Source organism: Bradysia coprophila, unplaced genomic scaffold, assembly GCF_014529535.1.
Source record: "Bradysia coprophila strain Holo2 unplaced genomic scaffold, BU_Bcop_v1 contig_324, whole genome shotgun sequence".
Lineage (NCBI taxonomy): Eukaryota > Metazoa > Arthropoda > Insecta > Diptera > Sciaridae > Bradysia > Bradysia coprophila.
Genome location: NW_023503584.1, coordinates 2,686,666 through 2,707,468, shown reverse-complemented (window position 1 = coordinate 2,707,468; position 20,803 = coordinate 2,686,666). Strand labels below are relative to the sequence as shown.

The 20,803-nt window shown below is 37.0% G+C and overlaps 3 protein-coding genes across 17 annotated transcripts; 2 read left to right on the top strand and 1 right to left on the bottom strand.

Moving 5' to 3' along the window:
- Positions 1–89: 89 nt before the first annotated feature.
- On the bottom strand, positions 90–1,704 carry LOC119079526 (zinc finger Ran-binding domain-containing protein 2-like). Its single transcript, XM_037187507.1, has 4 exons — positions 1,450–1,704; positions 1,105–1,290; positions 982–1,037; positions 90–922 (listed from the first exon to the last, which is right to left on the bottom strand). The coding sequence occupies exons 1-4, from the start codon at positions 1,560–1,562 to the stop codon at positions 318–320; spliced, it is 960 nt and encodes a 319-aa protein (XP_037043402.1). The 5' UTR covers positions 1,563–1,704; the 3' UTR covers positions 90–317.
- A 2,469-nt stretch (positions 1,705–4,173) lies between these two features.
- Positions 4,174–12,534, top strand: LOC119079523 (protein lifeguard 1-like). 15 transcript variants are annotated; one of them, XM_037187503.1, is made up of 10 exons: positions 4,193–4,305; positions 8,806–8,880; positions 8,955–9,049; positions 10,712–10,788; positions 10,819–11,067; positions 11,125–11,206; positions 11,277–11,443; positions 11,512–11,592; positions 11,651–11,800; positions 11,891–12,534. In XM_037187503.1, the coding sequence occupies exons 3-10, from the start codon at positions 9,022–9,024 to the stop codon at positions 12,017–12,019; spliced, it is 963 nt and encodes a 320-aa protein (XP_037043398.1). In that variant the 5' UTR covers positions 4,193–4,305; positions 8,806–8,880; positions 8,955–9,021; the 3' UTR covers positions 12,020–12,534. The 15 variants fall into 15 exon arrangements, with proteins under 15 accessions (XP_037043384.1, XP_037043385.1, XP_037043393.1 ...); XM_037187501.1 differs by having other exon boundaries at positions 4,198–4,386; positions 8,806–8,875; positions 8,932–9,049; XM_037187502.1 differs by having other exon boundaries at positions 4,198–4,386.
- A 2,990-nt stretch (positions 12,535–15,524) lies between these two features.
- LOC119079527 (protein lifeguard 1-like) lies at positions 15,525–19,112 on the top strand. The gene is made up of 4 exons (XM_037187509.1): positions 15,525–15,725; positions 16,672–16,997; positions 18,161–18,409; positions 18,490–19,112. Exons 1-4 carry the CDS (start codon positions 15,719–15,721, stop codon positions 18,847–18,849), a joined length of 942 nt encoding a protein of 313 aa, XP_037043404.1. The 5' UTR covers positions 15,525–15,718; the 3' UTR covers positions 18,850–19,112.
- The last annotated feature ends 1,691 nt before the right edge of the window (positions 19,113–20,803 follow it).

Genomic DNA, 20,803 nt, shown 5'->3' with positions numbered 1-20,803 from the left:
CCAACATCGATCACGTACGGAGCCCACTTTCAGTCCTAATTTTTTTTGGCATTGCCCGTGTGCAACTTCCAACACAAAAAGTCAATTTCTCTCCATCAATCACTCTATATTTTAACTAACTGTTCATTACGTACAGGAGAGGACTCGTAAAATTGAAAGGGAAACAAATGCTCAAATCGGGAAGCAAACAGGAAATCAATTGTCTCTCCGTAATTACAAAATTAGAATGGAATGAGTGTTAGTCCCAATCCGAGTGGTACCATCAGCAATGGTGAACGCGAAAATTAACCCAACAAAATTAATTGAATTGCTAACTGTTAACGGCGCCGTCCATCATTATATCTACTACCTCGTTGTGGTGATCTGCTTCTCGACCGTGATCTGGAACGATTCGATGCGCGATTTCTTGTACGAGAACTTGAGCGTCTACGACTACCATGGCTGGATGATTTCGATTTACGGTCCCGACCCATCGAACCGGATTTATGCTGTGAATTTGATTTGGAACTAGAGCGCGAAAATGATTTTGATCTGGACTGCGAACGACGCGATCGACTGGAACTACTGGACGATGAATCACTTGACGACGATGACGATCTGTCTCGCTTTTTGTCGTTAACCGGTTGTTGCTGTTGTTGTTTCGAATTTGAATTGGGAATATCTTCGTCGTCATCGCCCCACAGATCATATTTGGCGAGATCGCCGTCATCACTGTCCTCGTCACTCTCCTCTTCGTCACTGTCTCGTATCCTGGCTGCCGCTGGTTCAGTCTTCTTTTGTGATTCGATTGATATTGCTTTTGTCGGTGCCGCTTTTCCGTCACGCTTTTTTCTTCGTCCAAATTCATCGTATTCATCGTCCGACTCTTCAACGTGTTCCTTGTACTCAACTCGTTCGCGCTCATTATAACCGCCACCGTAACCTAAACGATTTCAACATTTTCAATCGGAAAACGAGCGGAGAATATTGTTTCCAACATACCTGTTCGCTCTTCGTCCGTGAATTTCGGCGCGTTACACATGTTGCATATTTGACGCCTTTGCACGCAAACGCAAACGAATTAGTTTTGAATATTTCTGAGTGAATAAATTCGGTTAACATTACCTCGCCCAGTTAACGTTGCCGCATTTTCCACATTCCCAATCTTCGGCGCTAAATAAACCGCGACTTTTCTCTGCAGCAGCCTTACCGATTTCGGAGCCCAACTTTTTCTTTGCACTGTCCGTCAGAACGCGCTCCTTGTTGCACCTATTACATTGGTTTCGTCTAGCGAAATTCAAGTTTTTACAGCTGAATTGCCGGCAGGTGGGATAATTGAAGCAAAGAAATGGATTTTGTTTTAAATCAAATATCAAATGCCTACATTCCTAGCAGCAATGGAACTGCTGTATTGCCTTGTTATGCAAAACATTAGTTCCTCTAGTTCTGTGCTTTTTTCCATTTACTCACTCGGGACAAAGCCAGTCACCGTCTTTCACTTTAGGCACGGCCTCTTTTGTGCGTGAAGCTGACTTCGAGGACAACTCTACGCTGCCGGTTAATTCGCCATCTGAACCAGACATCGTCGGATCGGTTGTTCAGATTTGAAATTTGACAAAAATTTGCATTATTACTCGAACAACTTTTCAACCACAACAAAACTATATTTTCTGTCAATAAATTTATTTTTTATTATGCTGCATAAAGTGGCGTTTATTGACCGCAGGGTTGCGTTTGACATTTACTGTTGGTCCCAGTTGAAAAATCTGAAATGTTTGTTGTGAAGGTGAAGAGTTTACCCGGTAAACTCAAAGTATGCAAGGATGCAAGGTAATGTAAATTCGTAATAACAATCGTAAGAAAAGTTTTGGGTGACTTCGAGTGGAGCGCAAGTGTAACAGAGTCGACTTAAATCTGAAAACCTAAATTATTTTACAAATGTTATTCCTCTGCTCAGTAACCTTTCAGAAACTGTTACTCATCTGGTATCGACGATGATGGCAAAAATAAACGGTGATCTTTCCATTTTTGTCTCGCTGGGACATTTTTTGTTGAGGCGTGTGTGAAGGTTGTGTTTCGAGCCGATAGCGAGGAATATATCCCTAACGTCGAAACAAAAAATGTCCCAGCGAGACGGTACGGTATTTTGTTGGCCAGAAAATAAGAAAAGCTGGCTTTTGTTTATCCGATTCTGGCCGTAAGACAACAATAGTATTTTGCATAACAAGGGGCGAAGGTAAAAAAATTCAAACGTGTGAAGTTTGCAGCCCGCGCCGCAGGCAAGGGCGGCAATCACACGATTTGAATTTTTTTACTTTTGCCCCGAGTGATGCATACTATTTTTTATGCCAAATACTGCGGAAGATTTGTATTTTCGGTCCGAAACAAAACATAATTTTAATTAAACTGTTGAGTTATCAACAAAATTTGCTGTACAAACACCAAAATGCCGAAAAGCGCGGGGGTCCAGGGGGCGGTAGCCCCCTGGGATAAAAATAAAAACAATTTAACAAATGAAATTACTGTAAACATACATTCACTTGCTCACAAAACATTTGGCTATCGTCAACACAACACTACACTCAATGCGTACTTTCAATCAAGTGAACATGTGTTTTCGAGACATATGAGGACCGAAAGTAAAATGATGACAGTGACATTTACTTTCGGCCCGCAAATACGCAAGCCCACGGGGCGAAAGTAAAATGACATTTACTTTCGGCCCAAGGCCTGAATTTGAGGACCGAAAATACAAACTTTCGCAGTATTTGGCATAAAAAAGAAATTGCACATCTAATTATCACATCGTGAAACACGCTTACCGTTTCTGAAAGGTTTAATGAAACAAGGACTTCTCAGAAATTCGATGTTTGCATCTATTCTTCCCTAACTGTACATTGTACAGTGTACAAACAGAAGCTACAACTCATTATGTAGATCAAATTCTGTCGATTAATATTATTTGTTCAGATGATCGGAACTGCTATTTCTCGGTACAGTCATTAAATTGGGTAAACATGGGCTCAATTCACGGCGGGTTTGTTGTGAGGCTGGTATGGTAAGTTTGATATCGTTGTAAAGCTAAGACTGCAGGCTGATCAGGCATTATTGTTTTGATACAAGAAGGGTCTACCTGTGTAAGTTTCGTCGAGGATGGTGAAAATAAACTTTTTCAAATATTGTACAATCTAGACAAATTTTGTAAAGTCCATTCTCGGCGTTTAACAGAGAATGGAATCTTCTACCTTTATCGCCATTCAAAGAGTTTCAAACTGTTTTCGTCTTAGACATATCACCATTCAAAAATGTCGAAATTTCGACTTTAGCTGGCTGTTGTACCGTGGCCAGGTTGTTGAGAGAAGCATTTTTGACACGAATTAACTTACAATTAGTCCCTCTATCCGTTGCTATAACAATCTGTATTTAAATTGATGGTGGGTCTCGCACAGCCACGTGTGCCGGTTCTCCGAAACGGCTGGACTGATCCGGAAACTGAATACAGTTTCGTTTAGTACTTGAGTCCCTCAACCAGAACATGAAAAAAATCAGAGGTGGTGTCGCGACTCTATTTAAGTTTTGTTCAACCCCACCGTGAATTACTTTCGATTAATTTATTTGTTTTTTTTTTTTTTTTAACAATATTGAGTGAAGCGGAACTTTGTTGGTGCAAATTTTTATTGAATATAAAAAAATTGAACTACAGATCCACGCATAACGAATCTCGTAAAGTTAACTAAAGATCGACTATTGCTTAGACTTTATTTGTTTGTTCAACTGGATACTTCTCTGACATTTTTCAATCCGCCGAGAACATTTTGCCTAAACCCCTTGCCTAAACAATTGTTTTGAAATTGTAAAAAAGATCCGGGTCCAATATTTCAGCTTTCAAGAAAAACACCTATTTAGCTCAATATCCCACGATCCATGGAGTCAGATTATGTATACTATTACAAACTGTCGGTGAGGCATTGTAAAAGGAATACTGTCAGAATTTCTGACTTAAAAAACTAGTTTGTCTGGTTCCAGTGAACTTTAATTCAATACAGAAAGTATTCACGCTAAGGTAGCCAAATTATCTTTCTCTGTTTTTTACACATAAATTAACCACACAAAGCCATTTTTGGAAATTATGTTTGTAAGTACCCTGTATTTATGAACCCTGAAGCAAATATCAGCTGGGACGCGTTCGCCTCTCGATTTCACTAGAACATTGTTTTGAATTTTCATTTCCAATAACATTTTGCGGTGCGTTGACAATAACATTTACGAAGTACAAATTAAAGTGAAAAAATCACCAATTTGCTGAATATTTACGTGAAATAATTGGTGGGAACCGAGTGAACAATCATTTAACTATTTGATTCGAACAGAATTGACTGAAATCAGTGTTAAATTTGAGAAAATCAGGTAAATTGAAATGCTATCGATTTTTGCATACGCTCTTCAATTATAGCCACCGATTATTCTTTTTTTTAAAGACAACTGTTTTTAATGTTGTGTTCCCATGAGTCATACTTTTTAATTCACGTAACTTTACTTACCATACAATGACAATAAAGTGGGTAATACGAATGAATGTGAATTTATTCAGTGTTTTCGGATAGATTGCGCATATAACAGGTATCGTACATGTACAAGCCGATGAAACAATTTGCTTATTGGATCAACGAACGCATTAGTTAATATAACATAGTGCAGGTGAAGAATGATTTGTAATGAGAAAGTGTCTCAATTCGAAATCAGTTAAAATTCTCGTCTGACGATATTGTGTAATTCGTAAATTAAAGATTTTTCAAGGTCAAGATATGTTTAATGTCTGATATATTGCGTTTGTGGTAGGTCATTCGATTGCACTATTACGTTTCAAGTATACGCAGTGACGTTGTTCGTTGATAGAAAGAATGTTTTGTAGAAACAAGCGACAAATTCCATAATTTTCCTTTCGGTTTTTCCATCCGATATGTAATTATTGACCCGTATTGACGTGTAAGCACAAAGTAGAAATAAATTCTCAAAGGTCAATTAGACGAAATGAATTGTCGTTACATGAAACTTTATAAAGTGACGAAATACCTGTGTTACATTGCTGCACATATTGTTTCATTTAGCATGTTATTGAGCTGCAGGTGGTATGCTTTTCTAGTATGTTACGTCACCGTTTGTAAATATTTGTTTTGGCAAGTGTGAGCTTTGTGGAACGAGCCGAAGGCGAGTGAAGTAATCACACGAGCCAAAACAAGCATTTACACACAGTGACGCAGGGCCTATTTTTGGGAAATTGATTTTCCACAATTTGCCAACATTTGCTAAGATTTTCCAAAATTTTCCGAAATTTGCCAAATTTGCTAATGGCAAAATTGAAAATTTTAGCAAATTTAGAAAATCAATTAGGCACTGCAGTGACGTAACACATTTTACATGCTAGTGAGTGGTAAGTAAATTTTCACAGTCACAAACAGTGACGCAAAGTGCACTTTACCGCCCGCTAGCATGTAATAGTACATTACTATGCAAGGGAAGTAAAGTGATATCTCGTATCCAGATGAGTAAAAGTAACCGAGGGCTTTAGCCCGAGGTACATTTACTCATCGTGATACGAGATATCACTTTATTTTCCGTGTGTAGTACAACGTTTTACTATGCGAGTGATGTAAAGGCTATTGCCTATACATGTAATAGCCTTATTACATGCACCAGCATAGTAAACGTTTTTTATGTAAGATTTTCCAAAGCTGTCAAGCAGAACTATTATGTTCACATGGATATCCTGTTTGCACAATCAATTTTAGCATAAAACAACTGAGACTTAAAACAAAGTTTTACTGACCATATCTCACCGAAGTGATGTGAAGGCTAAGGTGATATGAAGACAAGAAGACACATTTTTCGTTTAACCTCCTAACAAACCTCTATTTACTGGAATACTATTGAATTCATTGCCATTCCTTGAAAGAGTTCCCTTTTGCTCGTCCGGCACTGTCGTAGTAGGCTAATTAACCAGAGGTCACACTTCTAAGATGACTTATATTTCGTTCGTCAGTTTTACTTCAAAAAGTTAATGAAAACGAACAGTTTTGCTGTCTTTCCACTTTATGTGGCAGGATCATATCCTTTGGTGTATTTAGCACTCTTTCCTAGAGCTATCAGTTCCTATAACACTCAACTACATCGTTTGAACGATATGTACAACCTGCAATCCTTTTTTAACGTGATAGGAAATATTGATTAGTAACTGAATAACTACAAGTAGCTTCATCAGCAATCAGTATACCTCCAGGTAGAACATCATCTGCATTAAAAATCACAATCTAGGAGTTAACATTTCGTTGGGCCGGATAAAAGTGGGATTCATTATCGCTCCACTTCACTAATATCAACAATTTTCACCTCATAATCCGCGTATAATCAAGTGAAACTCTGGCGGTATTGTTTTACACTTAGTGCAGGTACTCCGTATGGTGTGATCTTAATTAACGAATCTCAGTTTCGTTTGAGTTTATTTAACACTCGGTGACGCTCAATTCAAATGTGCGAATGAGAAACGATTTATAATCTTCGATTCAAATTGAAGCTAATCGCGATTTGCACAAAGTTCAAGTGGGCGAACGCTCAGGAAGATAATATTTTCTTCTGACGAACGCACACAACGATGAATTTGAGAGACATAGTAGCAATATTAAAGGAAGCATAGACCCATCAACTGATAGCTAATCTGTATTACCAGATCAAGAACAATAAAAATCAACGAATTCGCATGTCTTATCATTCAATGAGTAATCTTATGATTCCACCAATATTCCACTTGATTTCAATTCTTGGTATTGAGTGGCGTTAGTCATTTCCGTCTAATGTAGTGCAACTAAAGGTTAGCAGATAAAAATGTCTACATCGTTCAATTTTGCGTCAGTAGATGTGTGTATGTTAGATGCTCATAATACGAAGGTGTATTGAATCGTTTAAATATGGAAAGCATGTGGTTCATATACGGTTATCTATAAGCAAGAATATAAATTAGCGTATATTTGTCGGGTAAATATTTCTCGTGTTGCTATTGTGGCTGTTCAAATAAAATATCGGTCCGAAGGCAATCGTTTCTCTGAGAAACAGAATACATATTAGACACAAAGTAAAGTAGTAGTCTTTGAGCCTTTGTGCCGACAAAACGACCAGTCATGTAAACTTCACGTTTTATCCCGTTCAATTTACTTATTTACAAGTTCTCTTCCAAGTCTAAATTTCCTATATCTATGGGAAACACAACTTCATAGTACTGTGCACGGATGGGGTGTTTATCTGATTGGACAGTTACGCATTGATAATTGTGAACATCTGGTAAGATCGGTGTCTTCATATATATCGAAGGCAACTACCTAACCGATTCCGATCAACTTTTTCTCGCAAACACTAAATAATGCTGTCCAGTGAAATAAAACGTTACAGTGCCATGGTACTGTATGTACCGAGGGCAACATTCCTAAAGGGCGTCACTACCATATCTCTGGAACATCTCAATCGATTTTAAACTATTTTGAAGACTTAATTACCATCTCGAACGATAATATCGCCCAGAAGACGAAATTATGCAGTTCTTGGCTCAGAGATGATATTGTTGATCGAAAAAGCGATCATTATAGTCCAGAACGCGACGCGGTAATATCGCCCACTAAGAGCCCTTTGGGCGATATTACTACCTAGAGATTATCACACACAATTTTGGGGACGATAATATCATCTTCCGGGCAATATTATCATCTTTTGAGTGAAACCAGAGTCAATTTTCCTTTAATTTAAAACTGAAGAATTAGTACTATTCGGCCGAGACGATTTTATTGTACACCTTTAGCGATAAATTAAGCATTTTACAACTTTTAACGCCATAATATCACACAGAAGACAATATTTTCACCCGGAAAATGATATTATCGTCCAGAATGTGATGTTATCGCCCATACGGTGATATCATCGCCAAGAAGATTTAATTTTGTCCAGAAGATGACAATATTTCCCGGTGGATGATACTATCTCTTTCTGGCCAAAATGATCGCTTTTTCGATCAACAATACCATCTCTGAGTGATAACATTGCTTAGAACTGAATATTTTCATCTTTTGGACGATATAATCGTCCAAGACGATACACGGTGGAAATGGCAGATCTTCAAAATAATTAAAAATCGATAGAGGAGTTTCAGAGATTAGGGTTCTATCCCATTGTGAAATTTCCTCGTTAAAATAGTCATTTTTCAAATCATTAATAGAAATAATCAGAAATCCGCAACAGTGTAACAATAGGATGTTGCCGATCAACTTCGGTATCCTTTAAATATGAACAGCCTTCATTGGTATGTCCAGATTTGTGGTGGCTCGCTAACCACACAGACTTGCCGAGAGTACTTGAGTTTAGTAACAAATTACATTTTAATTCGCTGGACTTATTCGTGTGCAAATCGGTATAGTGTTCGATAGAGTACTGTATCGAGTACCACTGTCGCCATGGCCTGATGAGAAATGGTATTTTTTAACTGCATAATAATGCAAAAACGTCGAAAGACGTATTTAATTTTCTCACAGATCGAAACAGTGTTCGAAATGTCTGAGCCTAAATGAATTACCACAAATATTACGCCTGGAATCCAGATATCGGAATTACTCAATCGAAATGTTTAAAATGACACATTGCCATACTTGTCACACATTTATCGTTTCCGTTTGAATGGAACAATTAGAGATAACAATTTCCAAACTACTGACGACGACTCAGTCGTAATTTTATTTTATTTTGAACAAACGAATTATTTGAACATTTTCTTCTCCTCTTTCATTTTAGATTCAGATTCTGAAGGAACACAAAAACATCTTTTGTATTCAAACACCTGTGGAATAGACACACATAGAATGTACGGTACGTAATGACCCATCTACTCTAGATATTTAATTCGTGTTATTTTTACAGCGATTCTATATTTTCATTTAAAGCCATCATCTAAGCACAAAGAATTGAAAATAAAGAAGAGAAAATAAATCGTTGCACTCATTAAAGGGAATGTCATACCAAGGCGGCTATTACCCAGGTTATTGATATTAAATTTATTTAATCTAATCCCATTGCATGATTCGTGGACGAATGAGTGAACATTTTTAGAGAATTTGTGGATATATTTTGACGTTCTCTTTGGTTAGTTTGTATAGAATTAGTTAAAGTGCATGGTAATAGTAATAGAGAGATAACAGATTCGATGATTTGTTAATGACAATCGATATGCTGAAAGAGTGTGACGGAACTTCGTTCGATTGATGTCGTGGTTTTCGTTTATGCGGCTGAATTTATGTTGACTGAATGACAATTAGATTCTTTAGTACTTTTGTACATGCTTTTGACGAAACTGTTTCCTTATGAAGCTCTTAGACAAGGGTCATTCCTCAAGCCAACTTATCATTTCTATTCTAAAATCGTAAAACTGAGTGACTTACTTTCGGCCAAAATATTTTTAAAATTAAAAACTTCGCGATGCCATGATGACCAAATTTTTGATAAATAAGGGAAAATGTAGATCACGTTGTCCCATACATTTTTCTCCATTTGGCCAACAAATTAAGACATGCCGGAGAAAAATCGATTTAAAAAATGTCTTCGACGAAGATAAGTCACTCAGTTTTACGATTTTCACTTTCTTACTCTTTCTTCTATACAGCCTGTCGTATCCGCACTCCTGGATGTAAGCCTCCCATATCTCTATCCGTTTTCGATTTCAATTTAAATTGCAAAAATTCAATGGGAATCCTTGGTATTTTCATTATCTGTCTTATCATAATCCAATAAGCCGATATCTATACTTGACCAATAGAAATTAGAAACCTTTGCATTGCAGGTGGCAAGCAATAACATACACATGCTCAGTATAGCTACATTTTAGGGTGTAGCGGATTTAAAAAGTTTTCTTTCATTTTACATATTTCTTGTCAGTATCGTCGACTGATTCTCACGATCTAAAGGTAAAGGTAAAATTTGAACAAAAATTTGATTCAAGTTATAGTTCGATGGTCATTAAGGCAATGATAATCCATGTTTAGTGAACATTGTTCACGTATGCGAGTATGTAACCAGGATTTTTCGTCTAATTGATTGATAGCAATAGCTTTAATCATCGCTGCAAAATTGCATGTTAACGTTGGAAACTCACGTACGGTTAGTTTACAACATTGCACCAATTTCGACAAAAATGTTTTTCTAGAAAATAATGTTACGCCGAACGTGCAACGAAAGAATCTACCAAAAAAAACCCTGTTCTGACCCTTCAATTTCGAATTTTAAACTTGTTTTCCGGTATGCACTTTCCTTTCGACTCCTAAAAAGTGCTTTAAATGTGGAACCATTTTGGGGCTTTTCAGCAACTCACAATGTCCATTGATGCTTTACGGGTCGCAGAAATACCTTTTTCGGTTAGATTTTTTTGCCGTCAGATTAACTGATAAGGTTTTGTGATAAAATAACATTCGATAACAGCTTTGGTTGTACACTTCAAGACTGTGAATCGAGACTTTTTGAACTTTATTTGTTTGGTCTTTTTTTCACATTTATTGGGTGTTGTTTAATTGAATTATGGCCGATGCACGTCTACTGAATGGTAACTTTACGAACGTAACTCTTACGAATTCTTTGCGTTTTGTTTGATATTTCTACGATTGCTGTAAACGAATTCGGACAAATTTAAATTTTCGAATCTTTTTCACAGATCCAAATAATCCGAATCAAGGATATGGAGGTCAACCGGGATATCCACCGTCTGGTTATCCACAACCAGGCTATCCGCAAGGAGGATATCCTCAAGGTGGCTTTCCACCACAACAAGGCTATCCACCACAGCCAGGCTATCCACAACCTGGATATCCAGATTCGGGATATCCACAGCCCGGATTTCAACAACCAGGATACCCACAACCAGGTGGATTTCAGCAGCCTGGATTTGTACCAACAGTTCCGCATGCTGGACCAGTATACGATCCCGAAGATCCCGAAGTGAAAGGATTTGATTTTACAGACCAGAGCATACGGAAAGCTTTCATTCGAAAAGTCTACTCAATTTTGATGGTAAGCTGATGTGGGATGATAGGACGATTATGTTAATATTTCGCTCCGTCAACACAGGTTCAACTTGCTATCACATTCGGCATAATGACATTGTTCGTGTTCCATGATGGTACAAAACTTTGGGTAAGGCGACATCCAGGTATTTGACAGAAAACATTTTTATTCGAAATTTCGAACCAATTTTCGACAATTTCCTTGTTACCATCTAGAAATGATGTGGGTAGCATTCGGTGTTATGCTCGTGACCATGATATCGATGGCATGCTGTACGAATGTCAGACGCAAGATGCCGATGAATTTCATATTTTTGTTTCTGTTCACACTTGCTCAGAGCTTTCTGTTGGGTACCATATCAGCCAGATACAACATATATGAGGTAAGACTCGCACAATTTTCGGTGAACTGTTTCACAGTAACGCTCTTTCACTCACTTCCAAATGATAGCTTTTAATGGCCATCGGTATAACAGCGGCAATTTGTTTAGCGTTGACATTGTTCGCGTTCCAGACGAAATGGGATTTCACGGTAAATGGGCTTGGTTAAGGGAAATTCAGATCAATTGAATTGTCGTGATGATTTTCAGGTTATGGGCGGTGTTCTCTTCGTCGCTGTGATTGTATTGATGATATTTGGCATTGTGGCGATTTTCGTTCCTGGTAAAACAATTACGCTGATTTATGCATCGTTGGGAGCGCTGATCTTCAGTTTCTACTTGATCTATGATACTCAAATGGTAAATGTTAGCAAGTTCATACAGCAGTTCTCGCTCGATATTCGCTTATACAACGGATCAGTTAATGAAATTTGTTCTATTCGTTTTCAGATGATGGGCGGCAAGCATCAGTATTCAATTAGTCCCGAGGAGTACATTTTCGCTGCACTAAATCTGTATTTGGACATCGTTCAAATCTTTATGTACGTTCTGATGATAATTGGCGCAACTCGGGATTAAGTCTATCGGATTATGATCGGACCGAAGTGTGGACGGGACGTAACCAATTCTGAATGTTCCGTTGATTGGCGATTGATTGTAAATAATTTTTGTTTTTACGTTTGAAACATATACAAATTTTACGGTAAAAAAGATTAGATTTTCTACGACAAGTGTTAAACATCGATGGGCAATGTAGGTGTAGTTCCTTCTAAGTGACATTATAATTATTGCTCGACACTAAAACATTCCTTCTATGTAATCGAAAATTTTAAAGTTAAACGAAAATTAAAAATTCTAAAAAATAAAATTTCCTATACGATGCTTTTCAGAGAATAGAAACTTATCGCCGCTTCATAAACTTATATCATATCGAAAATTAAACCAAATATTTTAACGAGAAAATTGAATGTGTATAGTAAAGCAGTTAAGCTGGGAGGAGATAAATATCGTTAAGTTATGTGTTAATTCTATCTGAATGTGTTTTATGTAATTTATTGTTTTAAATTTAATAGAAATTGTTTAAGAAACTCCCAGCCTGAGTGAGTCTTATTTTCTCTTTGAGATGAAGGAAGGTTTTCCGACTTCACTACACCCAGTGAACGATGTATTTGAATCGCTTTGTGTCCTAGATTACGCTAAGCGAACCAGGTAAGTGGTTAAGGACAATCACACAAGGAGAAGCACGTCGTTGTACAGTCCAAATAACTGAAACATAAACAGGGCTGCCACTCCTCCTAAAATTTAAAAATCCTCCTAAAAAAAGCCTAAAATTTCCTAAACCTCTTTAAATGGAAGTCCAAACTTCAAAAAATGGAAGTTGCTATTTGCAAAGCTTTTGCGTTATACATTCTCGGAACTCAGAAAAATTTCGCCCCTAGTGGTGAAATGGATTTTCATATTTGCTTTTGCGAAAAGTGATAGTTTTTGTGACACGATGGATTATCAAACTCTCTTCGCTCGTTTGATAACATCACATCAAGTGACAAAAACTATCACTTTTCGCAACTAGTTGCATAATAGTGGCAAAAAGAAAAATATAGAGAAACAGAGAAAAAAAGACCCTTCGATCGCCACCCAAATCACGTGTGAAAAAGTTCAGTTTTTGCAGCGCAGTTGCAGAAATTACTATTATTTGACAAGGACACATATTGAACGATCCTCAGTGTTAACGGAGAATACGTTTTGAGAGGTTCCCTCTGATATTGAATTAGCGAAATTGGAACAAATTTCTTTCTTTTGTTATACAGCACATAAAAACCTCAGAGAAGATTTGATCCGTCCACGACAGATGCGTAAATAACTATTTTGCATTAATATGACCAGAGATTTTCCAGACATTCTTATCAAAATTTTGCTAGTTTGGTTTGTGAAATCAAGGAAGGCATTCAAAACAAAATTGAAGATTTTGTCGTGTTCTCTTTGCCAGAGCCAGATTAAGAGTTAGAACGCCACTGGGCTGTATCGTTTCTTGCGCTTAGCTTAAACATATAGTTTAAATTTTTTTCAGCGCCACTGCCCATTTATCCCATCGGTTTACTTCGGCTCTGCTCTTTGCTGCAGTGACTAAAAATTAACTGAAACAGTGAATGTCCAATTTTTATCCTTTATAGGTTTGTTCAGAATAACTGTAAACACGAATTTTCACTGGCCGAATGAACACGATTTCATCCATAGAGATCGGATTTCATATAAATATTGATGAGGTTATGTCTCTATGGATGAAACTTGACAGAAATTTGACAAATCGTATGGCCTTGTAACAAACCTATTGAGAAAATCTTAGAAAATAGGTCCTGAAATAACATGCTGACACTTATTAATCAATCACGAAGGCATCAAAATTTTCATGAAGCTCTCTAATAGACTTAGAAGAACTTACAAGAAGAATTGCTTCAACGTCGCATAGTATAGATCAAGTCCGAGTAACTGTAAATCCGAACACTGACAGCTGCACCGTCATCCATAGAGAACCCTAACCTCAACTCGGTAAAAAAAAAATGAAATTATTGAGATGCCATTCAATTTTATGCTTTTTTCGGATCTATAAAAACGTTTAATTTAATAGATTCCCAATGTATAAAAGGTTGTTTCTTGTATGGCGTAAGTGTTTAAGCTCATTATTTTACAAGAAAACCATGAAAACCATTAAAACATTTGTTTCTATATTCAAACATGAGCAAAGTGCCTGTTCATTTTCACTGCACATACGTTGAGGATGATTTTTGACATTTCGAATAACCTTGGATTTATACGGAGTGTACATCTGAAGCAAACTTAGACAGAGATTTTGGACATTACCGACACATGGACATGGGTAATGGGAGAAATCCTCGGTTGAACCGTTGAAACTTTTCTATCTACCCTTTGTGAGTGTTTTAACCGGTCATTTGAGAGCCTAGATTATCTTAAACAAACATAGGATATTTGTTTGTACCATCTGAACTTTCTACTACTCTGAAAATCAAATGCTTTCTCCAAGCTCACTAGGGTCGATCGATTTTTTAAAAATGTCAAGTCGAGCTTCTGGACCCAGCTGATCCAACTCAGCGTAGTCTTAAGAAAATTTTAGGATCAATTTTTTTTTAAATGTCAGAAATGTCCCAAGACGATTTTTAGACAATCAATCTTTGTGTTTGAGAAAGTGTCGGTACTCTGTTGTCACTCCCAATTAACATTTTGCGTGAATTTTTCTTTTAATATTTAAGTCAAGGAGTGACAACAGAGTACCAACACTTTCTGAAACTCAAAAATTATCTTTAAAAAATCGTCTTGGGCAAAGCATAGGACATATAGCTGGGTCCAGAAGCACGACTTGACATTATTTTAAAATCGATCGACCCTAATGCTCACACATGAATTTGTTTTTAAACTATGCAACCGCTCCGACTCCGACCTAAAATTATTATTTTTCGCAAAGGATATCAATTAATTCAACTACAACTATACTTAAGAGTGGGGAGCTGATTCAGTTCGGTTTGAAACCTAATGTGTGTCATCAACACCCTTCAAGCAAAAGGGCTAAGGAAAAAGATTCTAAAAATCTTACTGTTACTGGTCATAGTTGCTCTTGGCTCGGAAATGCAGCAGAAAATGTTTTTTCAATGAGCATTAAATATGTAGAAAATGACCCATCTGTGTAAGCAGCACAGTCACTCTTTTAATGCTACGGTACATACTAGTAATTTATGCAATCGAGGTGCAAAGTACTTTATAAGGCTGTAGATGTGTAATTATGACACGAGGCCGTGTGTCATAACACACATCGTGAGCCTAATAAAGTTTACAAATTTTTGCATATTATGTTGCTGAGTGGCATAAAATACGTTACGACCACCTTTCGCTTTAATTTCATCTCGAGTCAAAGTTTAAGTGAATTTTCAATAGTTATCCTATAATGAATGCACAGTCCAAAGATCTCCGAATAGACATTAGATGGCAACCCTACTGAGTATAATTGTACATAAAGGAGATGAGCTACATATGTAAAAACAGAGATAGAAAATAAATAACAAACCGACAAGACGTCAGTATCGCATGCGACAGAAAAACGCATTCAAAAAGTGACATCAATGAGCGAAGAAGAAATAATAATCAATACACAACGAGCATAAACTCAATCGAAAAACAATAATTTTTCAATTCAAATTAGATAAGTGTCTACCGTTTTGATAAAATTTTGTATTTTAACACGTCCTGAAATAGAACTCAATCGACAAAATGAACGGTAAGCAAGTAAAATTTAACTTTGATAACATTCTGTGTTGTGAAGTGGATTTGAATTGAGTCTTTTTCTTCGATATGAAAAAGTTTCGCCTGCATGTCATCTTGCAGAATCTACGTTTCATCAATATTTCGATACCGCGATTGTTTTTTTGATATCCTAACCTTTACAACTTGTTCTAAAACTAATTTAAGTTTAGATTTATGCATCGGTTTCTGCAAAAATTGATCGGAAAACGAAGAAAACTCTGTATCAGATGTTGAATCATTTAAGGCTGATAACTGCTGGAATGTTTATTGTAAATATTTTTAGATGGATGACGTGAATTGTTTAAATTTGTCGAAATTTAATAGGTTCGAGTTAGAGTTTATTACAAAACTCGTTCTATCGATTACCGAATTAATGTTAATCTTTATACGTATGTCTATCTGCGTTGGTTATTAAATCCAATGTTTCTTATAGAACAATATAAATTGCCATCGCATCAGAAAATGAAGCAAATGAATACAATTTCCCTAATTACATTATTTGCAGAGTGTGTTCACTGATACGAAAGAACATTTGATGCAAAATTTAATTGCTGATATAGAGCGATGAGTGTACAGCGCGCGGTGAAGCACTATTTTGTACGAGTAAAGAAAAATTAGTGATTTACATAACTTAGTCAATAAAAGTTTAATTTTTGAGCGTAGGAAGATGCTTATGGGATGTAAAATACATTGTAGCATCCGTTAATTTATCTAAATAATAATCAACGTGACTCCGGCTTTGCATCGTATTTACCGAAACAACAGAAACATTCCGAAAGTTTTCGATATTTTCAATCGACTACCCTGTTGCCAAAACCAAGCAAACTGTTCCACGAAATATCATTACAAATTCGTGTGTTCATTTACCACCATCCCAAAAAACATGAATCAAAAACGTCAACAACAAAATTATGTTTCAGATCCGTACCAGGGTTATGCGTCCCAACCAGGGTATCCTCCACAGCAACATGGTAAAGACGGTTATCCGCCACAAGGTTACCCATCGCAAGGCTATCCACCGAACGTTGGTTTCGTTAATCCTGGCTATCCATCAGGTCCGCCGCAACCGTCCGGATTTGTACCGCTTGTACCACCAGCCAATAATCCGTACGGCAATGCACCGATTCCACCGCAACATCCCGGCGCGTATATCGATCCGGAGGATTTGACAGAAATTAAAGGATTTGATTTCAGCGAAGAAACCATTCGGCGAGGATTCATTCGAAAGGTGTATTCGATTCTGTCGGTGAGTTGAAATTCAGTTTAAATTCGATGTGCTGATAATTTTAAATTTCGATGACAAAGGATTTTCAAAAAGACAATACTCTGAGGATTCTCATCAATGACTTCTGTAGATCTTCTACGATTTTGAGAGGATTCGTGATACTGATTTTACTGGATTTTTAAGGATTTTCTTTTTAAGCTTTGAGGATTTATGTTTTTGTTTCCTGGGGAGCTTTTGAGGATTTTCTTCAATTTTTACTATTTTCTAATGAAAGGATTTTCTAGTTTTTAAAGGATGTTCCTATTGTCTTTCTACTGACAAAGGATTTTCCACTAATATCTGCCCTCGGACGCCACCATATCTTTCTCTTGCTCTCGTTTTTACGGTTTAATGGTGCAGATCTCAAACGAATAATTTCACCCTTTCGTTTACAATACTTTGTTCACGGTCCCAATGTTAGTCTCGTTCCAAGAAACACGACTTACAACGAACATCCCACTGGCAAATAAGATTTTAATCGACGGGGAAAATACGCGAGCCCAGTATTTGACAGGTGCTTTTGGTACCGATAGACACCCACAGAAATACACGCTAATTGTCGCCATTATATTCGGGTTCATCTGCATGTATTGACGTACTAAATTTCCTTATATTGGTAACTATTGTATTGGTGTCTATTGACGTCTATTGGTGACTGTTCAAGAAAGAACTACGCGGGAAAATATTTGGTCAGGTTGATTTGCTATAGATGCCAAACAGTAGACACCAATAGTCATCAATAGAAGTAGGTGGGACAAGATTTGCTCGCATAGTTTCCCCCTTGATTTTAATCTTTGTTTCAGATGTTTGGGTTGATTAAAAAATTTTCTTAACATCTAGGCAAGTGATTAATGAATAAAGACCTAGCTGATCGGTAGGATACATTTTACCTGTGTAATGATGCCTATTCCTGACCCAATTTCAATTTGTTTGTCTTGTAGTGTAATTAGACTTTGGAGTTGATGCAGAAAAAAGTGGAGCTTAAAATAAGTTTTTTTTTTTGCGAGTTGTCTCGGAGTATTTCTTTAAGCTATCTGTGCGACCTCCCAAGATCCATTGTTTCTATGTCAACAAAACATAATGTTTTGTCTCGACGTCTTCAAATTAAAATTTAAAAAAAAAAAAAATTCATTTCATCGTTTCAGATTCAACTTTTGGTCACTCTGGTGTTCATCCTCCTCGTCAAATACGAAAAAAATACGCTGAGCATGGTCCAGAACAATTTGTTTCTACTATTCGTAGCCATTATCGTCACATTCGCAGCACTAATTGCTATGGCATGCGTGGAAAGCGTTCGTCGAACAGCGCCCACCAATATGATAGTGCTCGGTATATTTACGTTGGCCGAAACGTACCTAGTTGGCGCCTCAACGATCCGATTCGATCCAGAAGATGTAAGTTCATTCGACACACTCGTAGCGATGGTTTCTTGTATACTCAAAGAATATTTGTTTTCTCCCAATTTTCCAAAAAGGTACTGCTAGCTATCGGCGTCACCGCAGCCGTCTGCATAGGACTGACGATATTTGCCTTCCAAACGAAATGGGACTTTACAATGCTTGGCGGAGTGTTATTCGTCGGATTGATTGTTCTGATTTTGTTCAGTTTTATCGCAATGTTCTTCCCCGGCAGAATAATGTCATTGGTTTATTCGTCGTGCGGTGCAATGCTGTTTTGCGTTTATTTGATTTACGACACTCAGATGATGATGGGTGGAAAGCATAAATATTCAATTAGTCCGGAAGAGTACATTTTCGGTGCGTTGGCACTGTATTTGGACATCATCAATATTTTCATTCACATTTTGTCAATTATTGGTTCTTCCAAAAATTAAAAGCGAAACAAGAGGGGAAATGTGGGAAAATGAGAAACTTCAAACAAAATATTTTGATTAATTTACTGTTACGTGTAATGGGATGGTTTTTGTATGCGGCGTGATTTTTTTTGAATAGATAACGCTGATAAACAGAATGATAATGAAGAGGAAGAAAACTGATTGTCTACGATAATAAACTTACATGTATGTAAATGTCCGAGGATGAATTTGAAATCCTTTTTACAACAAACAATAAAAACATTTTATTAATTAAAAATATATTTTCCGTTGTGTCAAGTATCTAGAAACAGAGAAAAAAAATGATTAATTTATTACCAATTGGCCTAAGCAATTATAATCGGAGTTGATGTCAATTTGTTTTGTTCGTCACATGAAAAAACATTGAAAAATTATATACTCAACCATTGATGGATAAAACTTAAAAAAACCAAAAACAAACAAATCTTTTTATCGATTCCTATACAATCGGCAGCAACAATGAGTGCAAACGGTGGTGTGTAAACAATCCAAACAATTCCCGCTTCCAATTTTACGTAGCGTTAAAAATCCTCCTAGAGATGCTCTAGGCTGCCTGAATAAAAAAAGTCGTCAAAGAAAGTCTCAAAGAAAAATTGGCGAATTGTGAAGAAACGCCAAGAAAAATCGACAGTGTGAAGAGACGGAACACGGTGGGGTTGAACAAAACTTAAATAGAGTCGCGATACCACCTCTGATTTTTCTGAATTAGCTTAGAATTAGTCCCTCTATCAATTGCGATAACAATCTGTATTCAAAAATTGACTCGTCGATTCCGCACGGCCATGAGTGCCGGTTCTCCGAAACGGCTGGATGGATCCATGAAATGGTGGTTCCTGATAGTACTCGAGTCCCTCAATAAGGACATGAAGAAAAATCAGAGGGTGTATCGCGACTCTATTTAAGTTTTGTTCAACCCCACAAAAAATGGAAAATTTGTCTTTATTCACGCCAAAAGTGCGCCAAAAATTTAAATGTTGACAACTGACATTTGGACAAAATAACGCAGGCGTCATATAATAAATGTCAAAAACTGAGCGTTAAAATAGGTTTGTTCCAAGTAACTGTAAACACGAACTTTGACAACCCGAACAACGTCAATTTCATCCATAGCAACGTCACTTACGTGATATTTCATACAAATCGAGCAACGTCGCCTACGCGATTTACACAGCGATATTATTGAGGTTATGGTTCTATGGATGAAATTTGACAATTCATATGGCTTTGGAACAAAGCTATGACCCGATATCAACTATGTTTTGAAATAGAAGGCGTAGGTACGGCGTGAATTGGGTTTTTTCACACTTTGACGACTTTTCTTGAAGTCTCTTCTTACTTTAACGATTTTTCTTAGTGTTTCTTCAAATTCTATCGTTTTTTAGTCAATCAATGATGATGATTTTGATCGAAACCAGTCCATTTACAAACGGTAGCCCGAAGGCGTTATGTTCCTATTCTAGCGAACCTACGGAACCTACCCTTAAAAAGGCGTCTTGTTCGATCCTAGTTAATCTCTCCTTTTACGAAAGGTAATACAGAGGCTTTCGATCCAATGGAAACTTCTCTTTTACAAACGGTGACGGAAAGGCGTTTTATTCGATCCTAAAGGAACTATTCTTTTACGAAATGTAACTTCCAGGGTTCGATCCTACGATGACCTTGTGACCTAGATGTGACTTTCCAAGTTGTAGCGTGGGAAAATGTGCCGATCACATTTTTTCACATTTGCGTATTTCGCTAGATGTGATCGGCACATTTTCTTATGCTACAATTGGGAAAGTGACATCTAGGTCACATCTGGGTATGTACTTTCCAGATGTGAAGGCCGTTTTGTCGTAGGCCAGGAACAGTCAAAGGTGGTCAAAAAAAGTGTATTTTTCTGTTATTTTTATGCTGTAATTGGCATTCTTATTGTTTTCTTGCGATCGAATTA

Bases quoted from the DNA above. Each gene is read 5' to 3' on its own strand.
- LOC119079527 (XM_037187509.1), top strand. The intron at 16,998-18,160 runs GTGAGTTGAAAT...TCATCGTTTCAG, and splicing joins AGGTGTATTCGATTCTGTCG to ATTCAACTTTTGGTCACTCT. The intron at 18,410-18,489 runs GTAAGTTCATTC...TTTTCCAAAAAG, and splicing joins TCCGATTCGATCCAGAAGAT to GTACTGCTAGCTATCGGCGT.
- LOC119079523 (XM_037187489.1), top strand. From the start codon at position 9,022: ATGTCATACCAAGGCGGCTATTACCCAG. The intron at 11,444-11,511 runs GTAAGACTCGCA...TCCAAATGATAG, and splicing joins CCAGATACAACATATATGAG to CTTTTAATGGCCATCGGTAT. The intron at 11,593-11,650 runs GTAAATGGGCTT...GATGATTTTCAG, and splicing joins AGACGAAATGGGATTTCACG to GTTATGGGCGGTGTTCTCTT.
- LOC119079526 (XM_037187507.1), bottom strand. From the start codon at position 1,562: ATGTCTGGTTCAGATGGCGAATTAACCGGCAGCGTAGAGTTGTCCTCG. The intron at 1,038-1,104 runs GTAATGTTAACC...TTGCGTGCAAAG, and splicing joins GGCAACGTTAACTGGGCGAG to GCGTCAAATATGCAACATGT. The intron at 923-981 runs GTATGTTGGAAA...GAAATCGTTTAG, and splicing joins CACGGACGAAGAGCGAACAG to GTTACGGTGGCGGTTATAAT.